At 41.2% G+C, this 20,747-nt stretch overlaps 1 protein-coding gene across 3 annotated transcripts in view; it reads right to left on the bottom strand.

The window, feature by feature from the left end:
* Positions 1-4,949: 4,949 nt before the first annotated feature.
* lingo1a (leucine rich repeat and Ig domain containing 1a) overlaps positions 4,950-20,747 on the bottom strand; it is a 204,465-nt gene continuing 188,667 nt past the window's right edge. For all 3 annotated transcript variants that reach the window (XM_050072683.1, XM_050072682.1, XM_050072681.1), the window contains one exon: positions 4,950-8,173. In XM_050072683.1, coding sequence (XP_049928640.1) covers positions 6,314-8,161 — 1,848 coding nt within the window. In that variant the 5' untranslated portion in view covers positions 8,162-8,173 and the 3' untranslated portion in view covers positions 4,950-6,313. The remainder of the gene's footprint in view (positions 8,174-20,747) is intronic.

Below are 20,747 nucleotides of genomic sequence, written 5' to 3'. Positions count from 1 at the left end.
TGAGGCATTTACTCCCGGTGTTGGGAATTCATTGTAAACGGATTACAGATACTGATACTGTTATGTAGCCGGCCCATTAATTTAAAACAGTAGCAGACAGTTGTACCAGAACTGCTTTTTAGGTGTACATTATCATTTTTTAATGGGCACCCTGAGGCCAATCAGAAATCGAGTATTCACCCAGACCATGGTATAAATATATGTTAATGACTAAATTATTTAGTGAAAAATATGAAATATGTTTTTGTTTTTCGTATTTCTGTCAGGGACACAGCAATCACGATAGCTGAAGAATCACCCATAAGCAAACAAACAATTAAACAATCGTTTATAATATACCTTATTGTGTATTTATATGATTATCTAAGGGCTAATGCCAGACAAGGTGTTCATTGACAGTTTTTAATGAGCGACGTCGAGGCGTGACCGTCCAAAAAATTGTTTTTCCCATGCCAAAACTTGATTTCCTTGGTAACACCTGAGAGATTACCTAAAACTTGGAACAATCATTGCCGCCCCGAAAGGTTCTTATGCAATGAAAACATTATTTGCTACTCCAGTAAATAGGAACCTTATTGTGTATTTATGTATGATTATGACTGTTATGCTGTCTTAGAGCTGTACTGTGAGACAGTATGGAAAGAGTTGTTACTGTATGTCTACTGACAATGACATTATAATGTGTTTTAAGGTTTATATGCTTATATAGAAAGTGCTAGCATTAACTGCAACACAAATATACAATATAAAAATAAATACCCTTGGATGCAGTTGCGTAATTAAAGTGATTAAGATGTGAGCACTTCCAGTATGATGTATGGCATTTCAAATAAAATGAAGAGCACTCTTGATTATCAGTCCACTTATGTCTGTTCCATTAGCATGCCATTGGGATTAGCCTGTGATTTAACACCTTTGTTCATTTTATTATATGTAGAGTTTGACTGACAGTGGCTGAGAGAGATAAATTAAGATACAGCAGGTTTAGTATGGAGTCAGACATAAACAGGGGCTTTAATCTGACCCTTTGATACGGATATACTGTAATATAGACATGAGACACAGCCTCCCTGCCACGAGTTTATATTTTACATCCAAGCATAAACCTCAAATGACTTGCTTTTTATTTTAGACATCTGATGCTTCTATTGTGTGACAGCGGCGCAGGCGACTGCAAATTCACACTTTTGTTTGCTTACGTGTGGTGTTTCCCAGATGTCATTAAGCACATGGATTTGGATGAGTGCAAGGAACACCCAGAGGTGTGTCTGTATTTTCATGCTCAGTTGAGGAGAGGCGACTTGTCGCATGGTGTCAGAATCCATCAGCCTGTTCCTGACCTAGAAATTTAAGCACAGATCTAATATCTGAGGAATGAAAACAATGGATGTCTCCATTACTCCCCAGGGCTCCGAGGCCTCAAGAATAGCTTCTCTCCTCCTCTATTCTGCCTGTCTGTTTTCAAGTCAGAAGATAAATGAGCATGCTTTGATACAGCTTGAGGAAAAAAAGAACGTCAAAAGTCCCCATGGAGCCCTAAGCAAGGAAGCAAGGATGTGGAATAAAAAGGAATGGGACAGAGATCCAAACTTAATGCAGAGCAGCACCATGCTTTATGAAACTAGGCTGTCCTAGTCGGATCCCTGGTCACTTCCCATAACCTTCAAAGGCTAACCTAATTTCCTCTTGTTTCGCTAAGAGACACTCCAAAATAAAACCGTTATTCAGTGTTAAGCAGCTATTATTCTTTGTTTCAATTTGAAGTTCACTAATTACTATTATTATTCTCTCTTTTAAACACATGTGCAGTGTGAATTAATAATATTCCCTATACATATCTTAATGTTTGTGATCCTTTACTAATGGTGGGTAATTAATGTTTAGAGGCCAGGCAAGTGAAGAAGTGAACTAGCAATGCCCCTGTAAACAAGTAATTAGCGCCAAAACATATGATGTGAAATTACCTTGCGGTCTGCATCATCATTTAATGAGGTATTCAATCAAAGAAATCCAACATTAAGTTGCTTATTTGGTCACTGATAGACAAAAAATACACTCAAATGCTCAGCTAGACTTCAGCTTGTGCTCGTTAGGAAACTCTTGCTAGAAACTGTTTCTCTTTCATTGATCTGTAATGATGACGAAGAAACTGTATCAAGGTCAATGGGACTCAGCTTACAGTGGCCTGTAAGTGAAATGACCAATGAGGTCATAATGTTACAGTAGTGACGAATGAAAGAGTTTCACAGCCAGAGATCTCAGCACCTGGAGAAGTGGTTGTCATTGGTGCGATCTAGGGATCAACCGATTGTTTCAGGGTGATTCCAATACCAATTAATAGTAATCAAGGCGACTGATCAACGGTATACATTTGCAGTAAAATGAAAATCCTAGTGTAAAACTTAGAATGAGATAAACTTCACAAACAGCCGTTAATCTTCTCCCCTCTTTGGATGTATTGCAGCCTGCCTTTCCTGGTGTTGATCTGTTTTATAACCTCTGCAATTACACCTCCAAAACACTAGATGGCGGTGTAGTTTTTATGCCTCTGTGTTCCTGTTAAATGCAGTTGAGTTTGATTCAACTAAAACACCTAAAACACACGGAACATGGCCTCATAGCAACAGCATTAAATAAAGTACAAATTCGGCTCCGTTATAACTTATAAGGAACTGATGCACCAAGCCGACGGTGGGCCATCCGTCAAAGTTGGACTGTTGGTGAGTGTCTGCTGCCTCGTCGGCCCCCATCGGCTTTTGCGTCAGCAATAGTGGAACCTGGTGATTGAAATCACTCTGACTGGCATTTCAGCCCAGCGCATGAGAGGAGAAACAGGAGTGAGAAAAATGAACAAAAAGCTAAAGTCAAGAGACCAAAACAAACTTGTTATATTAGGTCAGATTATTTTTCTTTAGCCATTGAGCTTTTTAGCAGAAACATTTCGTGATGGTTTGTGTTGCTGTTCACTGGCGCACAGTAAATATGCTTTGTTCTTTCAACATTGAATTGTGTTGTTGATGTGCTAACGGGCTAACTAGCATTGAGACAGTCTCCCGGTTTCCCTTTTTGAAAGTGGATTACAGACGACTGTAGTCTGCTGGTGTGGAGAGTTATTTCCTCTCACGCAAGTGCAGAATGTACATGCAGGTTGACGGTCAGCTGTAGTCTATGTGGTGTGCTCATGTGCAACTTTTTTGGCTGAGACACGGCAATATCAGAATGCAGCAGGAGGCTTTTGGTGCCGCTAATTCTCTGAGGTCGGATTAGTGTGTCTGGGCCCTTAGGTTCGAAGACTAAAATGATTGTTTTTTGCCAGACCCACATATACAACATGCTAACGTTATTAGCACAAGCCAATGAAATTTTACATTGTGTAAATTAACCTAGCTTGGTGGAGTTTTCCTGACAGTCACAAACGTGCTGCTGTCCCAAATGAAGGTTTCCATCCTGAGTTCAATGCGTATTGGCAAGTCCACGCTACATACCTCTGGTGTATGACATGTATGTTTTGTCAGTGATCAAATGTTTATAGTTAATGACCTATAATAAACTCGACACATTTATTGCCCACATTCAAGTGATGTCTTACTCCGTCTTTTGTTCCTTGAGGTTCTTGTACTCATACAACTGAAGTTTCATCCAATGACTACTGTTACTACTTGTGGAACGGTGCCATCAGAAACACTGGGTGTTTTTGCAACTTCATGTTATTGGATTTTGATGTTTAACAACTTCAGTAATATCTGCTGCCTTCCGTTTGACACAGTTCCACTCACTGATCAGAGCAGCTCCAGTCAGTGTTCGTTGCCTGACTTATTACTCTAGACGTGTAACACTGAGGGACATTGACACTGAAGGAGGCAACAGAGTGGAGACTGCAGACAGAGGCAGGTGGCAGCATCAGAGCTGAAGTACTGCATTTTTCAATAAATTAATTTTGTCGGCTATCAGATGAAAAAAATATTGATGCCCTTTAATTGTAAAAAAGGTGAATATCATGGCCAATAATTGGTCAATCCTTAGTATGAACCAGCGTTATCCAAACCTTACACATAGCCAGCTGAAGTCCTGACTAACGGCACCTTCAGAATCAAGATAGGACCATCATGTGTTTAAAAAAGTCCATAGATTGTTTAATACAACATACCATATTCTCAACAATTCAACATCAACGAAATTTTGTTAATTAAAAAAAAAATCTGCATATTACCTTTATTGCACAGAACAATTTGAATGTATTTTCCATAGATTTCTTTTTTCAGATCTTTTTTTCTTCTTTTTTTTGTAAAAAGTTGGCTTGGACTACATGGTCAATATAGTCCAGGGTCAAAATAAAAAAGAAGGAATAACAGAAACAAAAAACAGGATCCCGGGATCACTCGGGACCAAAAAAAGGCTAGGTACAGTAGCCACACTTTGAACGAAGAGAGCATTCATAATCAGCAAGAGGGAGAACCATGAGCCATATCCAGTGATTTTTTTTTTTCCTTTATGCAAAACGGATTACACCAAAGCTGCTTCAGATTGCTCCATGGGTGAAACCATCTGTGTCACTCGAGCCATCTGCATATTCTGTCCATACTTCCAGCCCATTACTGTGTCGTTGTCTGTAATGTCATCCATCATAAATAACTTGGCCTTTATCCTCACACACGTTTGCAAAGCCCAGCTGTCCACAGTGTGTACTTGAAAAGGAAAGGCTGTAACCTCAGATTTTATATGCAGGACCAACTGGGAGCATAATATGCGCAGTTCCTTTCCCCCTGACAAACATTGCACATTTCTGGGGAATAGCAAACCTGTTAATGATCCTGGAAGGTAATATTTCCATGGCTTTGATGGGGGTGGGGTGGGGGGGGAGCATCGGCATAAATAAATCATTGATTTCATAAAACGATCAAGAAAAATAACCAACAATGAAAGAAATATTCTACAGCTTGAGGAGCACATTGTATCCAAAAACGTGAGCACCACAACTTTTATTCCTCACAATCATGTTGAGCACAAAATAATACCGTTACGTAACAGTTTTTGAAATGCAATTTTAAAAAGGCAGGGATAAGCGCTTATGGTATCAAGGTACCATTCTGTTTGATGGCAAAACCCTGGGCTAGATGCTGCATCTATTGTTGGTACAAAGCCCCATCATATCAGCAACATCACACATTTGCTTTCTTTATCATGCCCTCAATCCATGTGTGTGTGTGTGTGTGTGCACAGTCTGGTTACATCCGAAAATTAGGGATGAGGGATACTGATATCAGATACTGGGCTCAAACAGCTTTGTTAAAGCATTTCCCCAATGCTAAGATCCTATAAAGAGCCTTGCTGAACAACAGGATTTGCTGCTACTTGTCAGTACTAATTTATGTCATTTGTATTTCTAAAAATGGAATATTTGGACTTAGCTTTTGGCAGATTTTTACGGTGCAGTACTGACAATTGGTATCATTAGTTTAAGTTGTACTGATGCACCCCTGTACCACTGAACCTATGTGTTTTCAGAGCACTTATATTAGTGTATCATTCTGTTTTTTGGGTCACATAATGACCGATGTAAACTGTTTTACAGCAATCGTCATTGTACTTTCTTGGGTTTAGCTGCTGTGACATTCACATTAGGTTCTATGTAGTTCCTCACATACAGTTTTGCATTTGAATTGTGCCATACTGTGTTATGTGTTTCTGCTAATTGCTGGGATAAACTTGTTTTCATCAGGTGTTGTGACACAGATATACATTTAATGGATTACAGAACAATCATCACTGTAGGAAAGGAAACAGACCATACCGTATGTAGCACATAGTATAATGATGATGTACATGAAATGCATCAACGTCGTATAAATGTGCTCATCAACCCATACAAATCCCATTCATAACTTGACATCTAACCTCGGAATTAAAAAAACAAACACTAAATTAAAAAAATACAGACAAAAAACAGCGATGGACAAAATATGATCTGCCCCTCGCATTCTGGCTGTTTGAACTGTTTTTTCTTTTCTGATATATTTTTCCCAGTATAAATCCACAGGAATATGAACTGCTTATGACAAATCTGACTTTCAATTAATGCCCCCGCAGGCCTCGTAGAAACCACCAGTGCCCCGTAGCACCGGATGTGCTTTCATTTCCCTCTCACTTGTGAAAGTCAGGAACTGCCCTCCTCTCTAGTAACTTCAGTCAGGAAAAAACATTACTCTATGTTAACAGACCAGGATCCACAGGTTTGTAAGGGAGGAAAGAAAATGTCTTCTTTTCCATTTGTCTTATTTTTCGAGTTCAAAAATGAATAAATCCCACAGCTCCGTTAAATCATTTTCATGTTAAACTTGCGAGGAGCATCCACCGTGCTGCTGCTCATGCCAGCGTCCGATTTCCGTGGCACGTACTCGATCTCGATGTTGTGCTTGGTGTTGCCTTTACCTCTGCTCCAAAGGAAGAGCAGTACCAAGCAAAACAAGACGACACCGAGAAAAGAGATGAAGCCCATTGTGGTGGCGATGATCAACGTCTTTATATCAAAGGGGAAAGGGGCGTTGGCTCTTGTACCGTTAGCACCAGTTTCTGTGGGCTGGTTGGAGATGAAGGCAAAAGTCTTGTTGGGCTGGTGTGGCCAGTCAGGCGAGTAGCTATGAATGTGCAGGTGAGCAAGAGAGGTGTCATTTCCGCCCGCGTTGCTTGCTATACACACATATGTACCATTGTCTTGAATCTGGGCATAGCGAACCTCAAGGGTGCCGTCTGGCAACACAGAGAGCCTTCCAATTGTCTTGGTGGTGATAAACTTTTTCTGTGGGGAGAGCCACATTATCACTGGAGCAGGATCTCCATCTGCTTGGCAAGCAAAATGAACAATGGCTCCCTCATCAACAAATTTCTGCTGGGGCTTGCGATCCCTAATCCTTGACTTGCGACACGTGAAGTAGTTGGGCTGCAGAACATCCGGGAAGTCTTTGAATTCTTTGCCTTGGACAAACTCAGGGGAGGCACAGGTGGGCTGCTGCCTGTTGAAGTTCAGTCTCCAGCGTCGGCGGAAAACCCATAACAGTCGGCAGTCACAGGCCAGGGGATTATCATACAAGGCAAGGGTTTCCAGGTTGCCAACTGAATGGAAAGCCGACTCCTCTAAAGTGCTAAGAGAGTTTCCAGACACGTTTAGAATCTTCAGGTAGTTCAGACCACGGAAAGAGTAGGGCTCAATCATTGCCAGTCTGCCTCCTACCAGGTGAAATTCCTGCAGACGCAGAAGATCATGGAGCTTATTCCCCTCGATGGTGTGGATCGGGTTATATGAAAGATTAAGAAAGCGCAAATAAACCAAGTGCCGCAGGGCTACATAGGGAATTGTGGTCAGGTTGGCATTTGCGATGGTCAGGGAGGTGAGATTTAATCCATACAAGCAATTTGGGGTCATCGTATCCAGATATGGCCAATTGGCTATTTCCAACACTTTGAGCCGATACAGCCGTTTGAAGGAGTAATCCCGTATGACATTGATATTGAGGAGGCGCAGCCTGAGCGTGATCAGACTGTGAAGGTGGGTGAAAGCCTCTGTTGGCACAGAGGACAAGTTGCACTTCTCCAGACTCAGGTGCTCAAGGCTACTCAGGCCATGAAAAGCCCGGTGGGAGATAAAAACCAGGTCGTTATCACCCACCTCTAAAGACCGCAGGTTGTACAAATCCTGGAACATGTAGTCCAACAGGATGACGATCTTGTTCTCACTTATGTCCAGCTGCGTGAGATTGCTCAGGCCTGTGAAAACGCCGAGCTGGATCAACTTGAGCTTGTTGCTACGCAACCCCAATGTCCGCAAGCCATAAAGGTTGTTGAACGCTCCGGGTTCTATAGTGGAGATCGTGTTTTCACTGAGCTCCAGGTGTTCCAGGTTGGGAAAGGTGGCAAACTCGTCTGGGTTGATGGTTCTGATGCGGTTCTTGCTGAGGTCAAGCAGTCTCGTTTCTGCAGGAATGCCCTCGGGAACTGTAATGAGCTTCTTGCGGTGGCACATCACAGAGCGCTCTTGAACATTGCACTCACAGCGGGATGGACAGCCTGTAGTGGAGCCAGACAGCACGGTGCCCAGCATCAGGATCAGAATGGGCTGCCAGCAAGCCACCAGGTAGCTGTGCCCAGTCGCTTCCCCGGCCGCCATCTTATCGGTTACCTGGGGAGACACAGAGAAGAGGAAAAACATTTAGTCCTGAAATGAATCTCAAACAACTGACACACTGATGATTTTCACTGCCAAACACTGTGAAAGATGTTGACATTAAATGGAGGTTGTGTAACATTAAAATATATCAGCTCAAACAGGGACGATAAGAGAACATTCAAATGAGGTTGTATGACATGGTTTAATATCACTGAGCTGATATTCAAATATGCAGCTCTGCTAAATTCAGCAATGTCACATCATATGAGATGGAAGTAGTGTCCAGCAGTGTAAACTGACAGCAGTATGAACTTCTATTAAAACACTTTCCTTCGGCCACTGTGTCCGTTTTCTGCCACACAGTTAGTTAAAGAATCACAAGTGCTAAAAGGATGCCATTCTTGTGTGACGCAATTCCCAACAGAACAGAGTATGAATCTGGGTGCAATATTCATGCCACACACTCAAGATGAATAGAGGTGGGCGGTTACGAGGAATAAGGTATGTGCTTGCATAATTGAGAGTGCTGACAGTTTTGAATTCTGCATCGTTCCATTTTTCCGCACAGAGCTTCAAAAGGTATTTCAAATGCAAGCAGCTGCTGTGAATGCACAGAATTCTATCAGACCTATTTGCTATATAGAAGAGGAAGTACTGATCCTAGCAAGAAAATCAAAGGCCAAATAATTCTAGTAATCTACATACATCTTGCACCGCACAGTCATTGTGCCTGCTGTATGCCGAACACCATTTCCCCCGCACACCTTGCAGACGATCAATCAGTCAATGCTCTCAGCCTGATATGAAGTGAAGGGGCGCAGCTTCAAGTGGAATTAACAGCATTTTTCAAGACGGTTATCCAATTCATGCTGTCTCACAGACACATGTGCTGAGCACATCTGTGGTTTGTTCTGGTAGCATAAACTCTTTTTTCCACCCCTACTCTCTTTTCATCCTACCTCTACCCTGAATTCGCTGTCAGGGTTGAAAAAAAAACACAGTAGGGGGGATGGGGTGGCAGTAACAGGAGGATGCAATCAAAGACGGATGGTGGCAAGTGTGATGTATGTGCTGTGGCTGACACACGGCTTGTGCAATCCTTTACGATAAAATATAGAGCATACACCACCAGGGAATTGGATACTGAGAGATAAATACAGGATTTAAGAGTAAAAAAACAAACCATATTTAATATCAATGCCATCTGTTAGCATGCCTCAACTCTTCCACTAACAATTGAATTAAGTATTTATTTGATCAAGCTAGAATATGCACAAAATTATTCATATTATAGCGTGAATCTGGAGCATCATTTATTTATGCTGTGATCTGCAGACAGTGATTCTGAAACATTAGTTGTATGAAGGGTCCAGCAGTAAAAAGGCAAATGGACTTAAAGAGTAATGATTTAGGGTTTAAATGAATCATTTAATCACTTAAATTGTGTGTTGGATTCCAACATTTAAACACATGTATTTGGATTGTTATTCAGTGACGTGATGAAATGTGCAAGAAAAAAAACCCAGACGAAAAAAAATCCTTCACATCTAGTTCACACTCATCAAGACATGTCTCTGGGGGACGCCTGTCTGTGTGTGATGGCTGTTGTCACAATATGTAGAATTTTGCCAGTGGTATGCAGTTTCATCTCCTGCTCTAAATTTGCCTTTAAAGTCGATTGCCAGCCGGTCACATGGTGCTTTTGTCCTGATCCACACAATGTTTGTGGAGAGAAGGATAGTGCAAATGTTTGTGCCTCAGCAGATTTCATGGACCCTATTACATGTGACAGATTGAGACTGTAGAGAAACAGGGAGGAAAAATCTGTAATATTATGGTTGACAGTTAATTATGGGGTGACATGTTGCCACCATTGTGGTCAACACTAATAACTTTTTTTTGCCGCTAAACCAATCGACAACTGGACATCAGACTCATCAAAAAAAGGGGGGTTTATGGTTTCGATTTACTTCAATTTCTTTTTATTCCCTCTGAGGTCAAAGTTCAAATTGGGGATTTGATGATACCATCTGTAATCAAGTGAAACCAAGACATTTCAAAACAGGCAGAGATGATGGTGCGCCCCGAGACCAAAGACGTGCAACGTAGCCCGCTGTGCTCCTCGCTGCCTCCAGCCATCCTTAATCATTCTTATACGTTAACCCACATTGATCAAGTCGGTGCTGAGCGCTGCGAGATGGAGTGTCATGGGGCTTTGTATGGCATGCTAAGACACCTTAGAAGAAGGAGTGGCCTTATCGCCGAGCTCAATTCCATCTGTCATCCTCTATCATGTGGCTTTCGCATATTGGATATCAGTCAATGAGATGCTATTATGTCCAACTCTATTACCACTGACACTGAAACCCAATCAGGAAAATGATCAAATCATAATCCCTTGTTGGTAAAGCTGCATGACTGCAACTTCAGCAGGTTATGGACCCCAGTCAGGCATTTTAATGAGTCCTGGCACTCCTCTACCCAGGGTCAAAGTCTCCACAAAATAACACTGCACCTGATGACTCAATCATAATTTACCGGATCCTTTTTGAAGTTCTATTAGAAAGAGATGTTACTCAAGTTTTCAGAGTCATTCCTTCAGAATGTTTGCCCATGTATTTTATGACGGAGCAGCTTCACTGCACATGGCTTCAGCAGCAAATACACAGAGAAACAAGTAAAGACGGGGACACATTAAGATGAAGAATGCCATCCGCGGGTAAACATTTGCAGCTCTGTTTTGTTAATGATCTAGTGTTATCATTCCCTCGCAGGCATATAGTCTGAATGCAGTTCTTCATTCCAATCAGCACTCAAGTGAGCTCCCAGAGAATTACATTAATTGAGGTGAAGTGAGAAGGGGCGTGCTTCTTAAAGAAAAGAATGTGGTCGACGGGAAGTAAGACAGCGGTGCTGAATAAATGAGGGCCCACTGGTCCAAGACCAGTAATAACTAGATCAATGAATAGTGAGATTAATGTCTTTATGACAGAATCCTCTGGGATCCTGAAGATGTTGCCTGGAATCAGAAGGTGGATGGTGCCCTACAGTATGTGGCCATCTCATCAGTGGATGTACAATCATTACAATCATAATTAAAGTCATTAAAGGGTACATTTTCCCATTTTTTTTGTGTCTAAGTGACTAATGGACCAGCAGTTTTTGAAACTCATTCAGTATTGAGCAAGACAGCTGCAGCCGGCAATGGCTAAACAAGCTGCAATGAAATATTAATGGGGAATGTGTCAATGTACATCCACTAAAAGTGCTTGTTTTTGCCACTGACAGGTTTAGATTCTTGTTATAAGTGTCTGACAACATTATCCTCCTCCTACCCGAGATTTTCTGGGATGCATTTTTGTATTTTTTCCTAGCTATTTGGGATGAGAAGGACCTGATAAGTATACAGAACTGAGAATTCCCTTTGAAGTTGCAACTATAAAATTTGATCAGGTTTTGTACCCTGTCCACTTTTGTGTCAGGATAGGCTGCAGACTGACTTCGCAGAGACGGCTACCAGCTTTTTTTTTTATACATGGATTACTGTGTTGTGCTTTTGCTACCACCAGACACATAAAAAATGTCCATGAACGATGACAACAGGTCAAAGATAAGCAGAATGAAGTATAAGGTGCAGCAAACTGTAATGTCCTCATATGAGGACGCAGGGTCAGAGGAGGTTATGAAAGGGGGTCCATGTCATTGGTCCGACAGCCCATTGGTCCAACATCCCATTAGTCCGACGGTCCGGGGTGCTGAACGGCTCCCGGCGGGCGTATTTCTGCCTTGATGGTGCGCCGCGACCGGCTCTGGGTCAGCTGGGAAAGGCTTGAGGCGGAGCAGGCTCATGGCTTATGAGTTTGTCACTTTCTTTTTCATTTTAACCCACACCATGATTTTTTCCTGACCCTAACCAAGTGGTTTTTGTGCCTAAACCTAACCAGACCTTAACCACAGGGCATCATGATGATTTCGGAACGGACTTCGGAACAATGGGTTTAATATGGTCGGAACAATGGGATGTCAGACCAATGGGCAGTTCCCATGAAAGGACTCCTCCAGAGATAGACCTCTTTGTTAAACAGTAAGATCTGTTACGTTTAAGCAGAAACAGCCTCAAAATCGCATTCACAAGACCAACCAGACTCCATTAGAATATACAGTAGTTTTATCATTGTAATACAAGCGACATTCAAAGTCAACAGAAATGAAATTAAACTCACAAAAATCATCTTTGTTCATATTTCAACTGTTCCAACAATCAATAACTCTTGTTTGGTTGAAATAAACCTTTAACTTACCCAGCTGTATGTAAAAACATGCTGACTCTACACATGCTAAAATTACTTATTATTCAAATGGAGTCTGGTTGGTTCAGCAATGGTGATTTTCAGGCTGTTTCTGGTTAAACAAAAAGTGTTTTACTCTTTATAGAAAAGGTCTGTCTCAGTAGGGATCCCTTCCATATTGTTCTCTGACTTTTAGAATATTAATCTGAATCGGCCAGTGGCAGAAACACACACTTTTAATAGACGTAAATTGACGCTGCACAAATGCCCCAATTGGTTATTTTGCGGCTTGTTGTGCCCCTGCAGGCTGAAATGCTTTAGCTCAATACTGGAGCAATTTCAACAACTGTTGTCTCCATTAGTCACTTAGACACAAAACATGGGAGAATAGGATCCAGTATGAAAAATATTGAAGTTACCCTTTAAATCACGTTTATTGAAAAGTTTTAAATAAAGTCTTTAAATTGGTTTTCTCCACAAATTTTCATGTTTCAAATCAAAATCAAATTAAAATCTGATCTAATAATGCAACAGTTCTTTGTCAGGAAAGAGCATATTTTTCCACAATTCATCTTTGGTGCTTAAGATGTTTTGTTTTCTTGTATACAGAGACAACAGTGCTACAATGAGCACAGCCCAAATCAAAAAGATCAAGCCACCATTCTCATATAATTGTGAGTCTTCTTTTAGAGGGATGAAGATCTTTTTTCAGTCACTGTATTTAAACCTTGTGGTGCCACATGTTTAACAGGTTTTATGCACCCACTTGTTGTAAGCTGTTTTAATTGCTCCCTGTCCTCACGTAGCTTTAACTATCATGCCACTAAATCTTGCTCCACACGTCTGAATGAGGCTGTCTGTCATCATTAAGTTCTCCACAATAAGCACAATCAAACAGAAGTGGGGAGGGGTATTGTTACGACTTAAGCATCGCCCAGAGCTTTAGTTTACCTGTCACAAGACATCACTCCTGAGCTTTGTTAATACCATAGTTAAATACCTGTAAGCTTCTGGGAAATCCCTCAGATGATGCTGACGTTATCTGGAGCACAAAGTGTTAAAAGCCTTTAAAGCCCATTCCCCTGCAAAGTGCTTAGTCAGCTGGCAGGCTAATCCTGAATGGACAGACCCAGCTGCGGAATTTTATTTACTGTTAATATTTGCATGACTCTGATAGTCTATCCTGGGATAATTTGTGGTAAGCAGATGCCACTATACCCAATCTCCTCCTTATGTAGATGTAACAAATGCATATGTTGCAGTATGCCTGTTTTACCATACTATTACTGTCATTTGTCATCATATCAATTGTGTATGCTGATCCAGTTGCTGAGATTATGAATTAAACTGATTGGTAAGATGCTTATTGGTTCACTTCTTTGCAGTAAGTAGCAGTTATTATAACACAGAACATGTATATTGACAGCCACACTTTGGCTAAATCCATCTTAACCAGGAATGTCTGACCTTTAGCTCCCCAAGTAAGATCACTTTCACACTGCTATAATGTCGCCGAGCTGAATTTCGAGAGAAAGGTTACCCTTATGTCATTGAGAAGCTAAGCTGCCTGGTGGGATTGCTGGCTGGAGCCGGGCCTGTGAAATGGCAGGGCTTAAATGTAAGCCGACGCCCGACAGATGGACAGCAAAGCCCTAATCCAGGCGAAGAAGCTGGTTGGTGCAACAAGGTGCAGAATTCCAACGGTGGCCAGCTGTTGTCCTGATGAAACTCTGCCATGAAACCTGTCGACATGTCCCTCCCGAACTTCACCTCCAAAAAGGGTCATATGCTTTCCTCTGCAGGTGCTCTGCTTACTGATGTAGAATTCCATCTCATGGCTACGAATACATTTTATTAGAAAGTATATTTTTTAAACTAGGAAAGCATCAACAGGAGGGGCGACATATCATGGATTGTGATAATAAAATAAGTTGATCATGATGAATTTCCATTATTGGGATAATCTTGAGTATCGTTTCCAGCAGCACCCAAAGAGACTCCTCGGCAACCAACAATGAAATGGACCCTGCAAACACAGGCTGCGTCCACACAACCTCAAATACTGCAAAAGATCTTACTGATTAGGGCTGCCCCCAACTAAAAATTTCCCTGTCAACCAACAGTCGTCATTTACGGCCAATAGTCAACTAGTTGCCTGCATGTTCACAATATTAATTTAATTATTAAATGATATATATTGGGCGGGGCAACACAATGGTTTGAGCTGAAGGTGTGAGAAAGAATAGTATCAGTAACATTGTTAACACTGTGCTACATTACAGAGAAATACAAAACCGTACTAATGAACCTTCATTAATATAGGCCTATATTTTATCTACAAGTGCACGTCACACACTGAGCGAGCCGCCTGTTAATGACGCTGTGGGCTAATGGGCATGTAGCTACTTCCATGTTTCAGATGATACGTCATGTTTGTAGTCGACCAATGAAGATGAGTTTACATATCACCTTGGGTTCGTCCTTCACCTTCTCAAAATGATCCCACACTTTGGATTTCCTGCCCGACATGTTATTAACTAGCCTGTGGAATAACCGAATAGATTAAATTCCCACATGGTCCAATCATGTAGGTTTTGATTTATTTTGACAGGGCTCAGCTTTTAATAGAGTTTCACATTTGCTTAGTTTTTCTGCAACTAAGTGACCAATAAAATTTTGCCGAAGAATGACCTTTCTGGTCGACTAACTTTGTTCAACTATTAGGCGGCAACCTTATTGATGATGATTCTGTAACACTATTTCACAGCATCACAAACTATGGCCTCCAACGTGACCAAATTGGAGCAACTGAAATAACTAATCTAATACAGTGATATATAACTTATAGCCAATGGGACAGATTTGGCAGAGGTCTGGTCTAACCCTTGAATGTCCTCAAATCCTAGAAACACACCCGCGTAAGCCTGATCCGTGTGGAGTGCTGTAACTGGATTTGCCTTTAGGGTGAGACGAGTGAGGTCAGTAAATTTCGAAAACCTGAAAACAGGAATTTACTTATTATTACATATGCTGCTAAATATAATCAATGTTTGTATTTTAAGTGGCCCCTGGCCTCCTGTCATTTTGCAAAAGGGGCCCCTGAGCAAAGCAAGTTGAGTATGCCTGCTCTGAAGCAATAAAAACTGAATGTTATAACCTTCATGACAGCAGGATGCATTGCAGGACTTTTCTACTAGTCTGCATTACTTATAGCGAGGTGTACCTAATAAACTGGTCACTGAGTGCCTGTACTGTATATAAGCACAAATATGTATTAGTTTTTCTATCTGAATAAGACCTTTGTGTGAGAATTGGTTTACAAGAGTAGAGCTGAAAGAACTCTGGTGTTTTTTTTCCATCCAAACACACTGTTATCCATCATTTTTTTAAGGGTCCTCGAGCCTTCAGACATTTAATCCCAAAAGCCACACAGCCTGCTGACCTTTGCTCTGACCTTATTGAGTGGTCTGGGTGGTAGGCGAAGTGGTCGATCAAATACATTATTATTGTTGTTATGATCACAGGTTCCATGGTTTTGCTGTATTTTTTATTATTTTCATGCTTGCAAACAATAATTTAAACAAATTGGATGGAAATGTAAAATTAAGTGGGACTTCCCCTCAAGAGGATCTGTTTACTCACTGTGTGTTATTTTTTAAAATAAAACAAACAAATTGCTAATGATAATGGCAAAACTCCATAATTTCTAAATGGGTGACACTGTGTGCAGAGATCACTACTCTAATGATTGCGGCTGTTAAAACTCTGAAAGTCATGTTTCATTGCACCCAAGATCACCCAGGCTCCTAATTTGGGCAAGCTTTTTACAGATGTGGTGGGGTATTATGTCTGCGAGAGGGAGTGTGTGTCCTTGTGTGGTGTTCCATCATTATTAAGCTCATTAGCCCCGTCTCCCCAGCTCTGTTCAGAGAATCACCATTAATTTTTGCTTCTTAAGGAGATGTGTTTTCAAAGATGAACAGCCTCCAGAATGTCAGACTTTAAAAAAGTGGATGCAGGATTTTGGAAGCACTCAGATCAGCACTCACTAATGAGAACCCACAGTCCTTTCACTACATCCAGAAAGTAAAAATAGAAGCCTGCCAATAGTGTTGTTTGGAGGAATAACAAAAAATCCAATGTCGTTTTCTGATCAAAGCCATTTGAGTTCAAAACAATGTTATTATGTGTATGATTTGACCACTAACAGCTGCATATTTTAACACCTTCTGACTATGTTACCTTTATTTAAAGGAAGCTACAGGAAGCTAAGTGACGCTAACAAAATCAAAGAAGACAGTATTTTTGACACACAATGTTCTTGTGAATAGTATGTCTGGTATCTAAAAGATACAACCATTACAGTCTAAATGTGGGCAGTATGATCTCTAAGAAAAACTTATGCTAGGTTCACACTACACAACATTTTTGTCCGTTCCGACAGACGCAATGTCAGATTAGGCGATTGTGGGGACATAAAATCATGCCGTGACTTGGCCGACAGACATGACAGACTACATGTTCGTCCATGACCAATTGTTGCTGATCGTCTTTCATGAGGTGCGTGATGTCACTGTGTTGTTGTCCTGTTTTTATTACTATTATCTCAGTCACTATGGCTGTTCATGTCCCAGCTGAAATGTTATTGTAGTAATGTAAAAAGCCTCACCAGATGGCAGGAGCTACACTCTGCAAGTCACTGAATCCTCCACAACAAGTTCCTGCAAATGTTTCACAATAAAAGCCTGTTTAGAAAATAAAGCGATTCAAATTACCCCTCTGCAGTTGTGGTAAGTAAAAGCCCCACTAGTATATTTTTTTATTTCCTTGCTTTATGTCCGTCTCAGTTATGAAGAGGTAACATTGTTTGCTAGCTTGATGCTAATGGCAGTACTCACTGGGTTGCTAAAGTCCCACTGCTGTTTCGCACCATCTTTTCCCCCCTTTACTAAGTGTAACGTCCCTAGAGGAAATATCAAAAACCCTGGGGTGCTGTTGTCGTACAGTTCTCTACAGCAGCAGATCACTCTTTGTTTGTATTGGTCAAAGTGACTACCCTGGAAATCGTGAGTTCTTGCGAGAGCACAATTTGAATTTGCTCAGCGAGTCACTCTGACAATCAGTAATGATGCCATTACCCATGCCGTTTGAGCCGAGCTGCACCAATCACATCGGTGTATCTGATATAGGCGGGCCATAGGCGAGCTAAACAGATGACGACAGAGCTGCGACGACGAAGTCCGGAATCAGTCAGTAAACATTGCAAGATGGCTACGGATTAACACCGGTTGTTTGAAACGGCTTTGGCCGCTACAATGAACGAGTTAGACTTGGCTTTTTCTCTAAAAGAGGAACAGAAGACGGCGCTCAAATCTTTCCTTTGCAAGGACGTTTTTGCTGTTTTGCCGACGATACGGCAAGAGTCTAATCTACCAGTTAGCTCCGCTGGTAGTGCTCTGGATACGTCACCCCGTGTATTGTTCTGATTGGTCGTAGTGTTATCCAATTGCGTGCAGTGATATTTACAAATGCATGCTTGGTGCCGCCCCTCGAGTTGGGCCATTTGCATTACTCATAGCGAGACCCTAAATCTTTCTAGATTTGGGTCTGGATTTCCATGCTCCAAAGTGACGGCTGTGACGGGAGAAGTTGTGAATGACAGAAAGACAATCAATCATGCTAAACTCTCTGTTGGAACGTTGTGAGGTGTCCCAGACGTGGCGTTGGTTTTTGTCTACTATGTCACACTACACAAGATGAAACGATGGATTATCGCTTACGGCACTCATCGTCATTCACGATCCAAGCCTACACCGTACGAAGCTGTGTCGGGCTATGATCGGCTGATATCGTGTAGTGTGAACCCGGCATTATTGGCATTTTGGATATGGCACAGGTACACCTTCACTATTCATTTTACTCAGCTACAATAGTAATCTCATATTAGAGCTGGGCAATATGGAGAAAATTGAATATCTTGATATTTTTGACCCCATACCTCTATCGATATTGCAATAATAACGTAGGGTTGACTGTAAGTGCTTTAACAAAATATTTACACAATGAGGTTTCTGATAAATAATCATCAGTAATGTGGATATAACACAAAGCGGGTAAAAAAAAGAGCTAGAACAATCTGGTAAATTCAGAAAATTACCTCACTTAACTGTAATGCAGCCTTTAAAGACAACTCTTATGGTATACATATCCAAAATCTAAGACGATATCTAGTCTCATATCATGATACTGATATAATATTGGTATATTCCCCAGTCCTTTCTCATAGTAATATCAGTAATGCATTCTATGGCCACAGAAAGGCAAAATGTAAGCTGTATCGAACCATTATTAACCAGTATCACAGGATCAGTTCCCATAGCTCTAAAAGCAACCAATTCAATCTCTACACTGATATAACCTTGATCAGATTTCTTTGAAGTGCCTCTGAAGTGCAAAAATATTTGATTTTATTCATGTTGAGTTTTCACTGCGCATTTCTGTGTCTTTGAAGCCTGTCAAGCATTTTAGCATCAAAAGTGAAGTTGTGGTTTACGAAACTAAAAAGTATTCATCAAATACTGATGCTTTGGAAATATGATAAAATGGCTCATTTGCAAACCAATTATGTTAAACAAGTTGCTAATTCTAAAACAGCATGAACTTTGCATCATTTTATTTTTCTCTATCTGTTCTATCTATTTTTTTTTTTCTGTGTGCTGCTGTAAGTTTTGTTGATTTGAACTGAACAAGGCTGAGAATCTCTGTGGGGCTCTACTTTGGCACAGCAGTGCTTGAGCTAATTGCTATCATCAGAATGCTAACATGCTCAGAACAGCAATGCTAAATCCTGATGGTTAACAGGTATTACGTGCACACAAGCAACAAACCCCCGGGCTGAAAGATGGAGCCAACATGGAGTTACTAAAAACTGCAGTTCCTCTAATGGCCACATGAGGCTGGCTCCAATAGTGAGTCAATCCCCATTGACCACCATGTTAAAACTGTCCAACTTTACAGCATAAATAAACATGTTTACAGCCTGGTACAAAAATATGTTTGTGCTCTTTAGCTATTTTTCTTATTCATGACAACTGTATGAGAGATTAACTTTTACATAACTCACACAATTACATTTTATTGAAGCTTAAAGTTATGCTTAAATATGGGCGTGGTTTGAATGGCAGGCTGTCTGCTAGGTGTCCCCTCAGCTAATTCAAGTCACTCACCCACCCTCATCTTCCCCAGCTCCACCCTCTTGTCCAAATATGGCCACTTCTGGCTCCAAAACTCCAAGATGGCGACAGCCAAAATGCCAAAAATGGGGGTTTACAAACCAATGGGTGACATCACAGTAGCTACATTCATTATCTATACAGTCTTGTTGGTTTAGCCCGCTAACACTTGGTAATTATCACAAAACACAAAGTACACTACATGTGGTAACTTTACAGTCTGATAGAATACAAGACTTGAGGTTGTTTGGTCCAAACATACTGCAACTGTTCACCTTCTGAGTGGGTAAAAATCTGATGTATTTATTAAAGCAGCTGCAGCACATTTCCAGTGTCTGGGAGCAGAAAGTAACTAAGCAGAACAGCTAGATTGTGAACAATTGAGCTCCCCTAGAGAGAGCTGCTGGAATGGCCGTTTCCTTTTTTCCCCCTAAGGCTGAGAGGAAATGCTTTACAGGCGGGAGGGCTGCTTCACACACACACACACACACACACACACACACACACACACACACACACACACACACACAGAGTTATAAAATTTCTGTTTGTCTGTGTATTGCTTTGTCCCATAATGCTTTGCCCCCCCCACTCCGAGGCCTGATCTTTTGGATTTGGGACAACTTGCTGACAGAGCCTTCAAGGCTTGAGGCGATTATGTCACGGGGGCACACGGTTACACATGGACTGTTCTCCAAACACCGCAGGAGATGCCAACCTTCAGTGCTCCGGAGCACCACTTGCTGCTACACTGGCAAAACTGAAAGCACTGCAGCCATGGCAATAAATGTAGGAGAAACAATAACCGATGAAGGTCACAGGGCTTTTCATATTTCATACTGGATGCAGATCTTGGATGAGTGTTTCAGCATGTGGGCACAACCTGGCATGTTGTTTTTTGTTTAGTTTGGAAGATTTAGAGGCCAGCACTAACAAGGCCCCATGAGGTGCTTTAAGAAAGTCTGTTTGGAGCACTTGGCCAAAGACGATATGTTTCTTTTTTACTCAGCAGTTCTGGTCATACTTAAAGATCACAAACTTTGTTTCACTGATGACTAAAAAATG

This window comes from Epinephelus moara, chromosome 20, assembly GCF_006386435.1.
Source record: "Epinephelus moara isolate mb chromosome 20, YSFRI_EMoa_1.0, whole genome shotgun sequence".
NCBI lineage: Eukaryota > Metazoa > Chordata > Actinopteri > Perciformes > Serranidae > Epinephelus > Epinephelus moara.
Note: the sequence above shows the minus strand (reverse complement) of the source record. Positions and strands in the feature narration are given on the sequence as shown.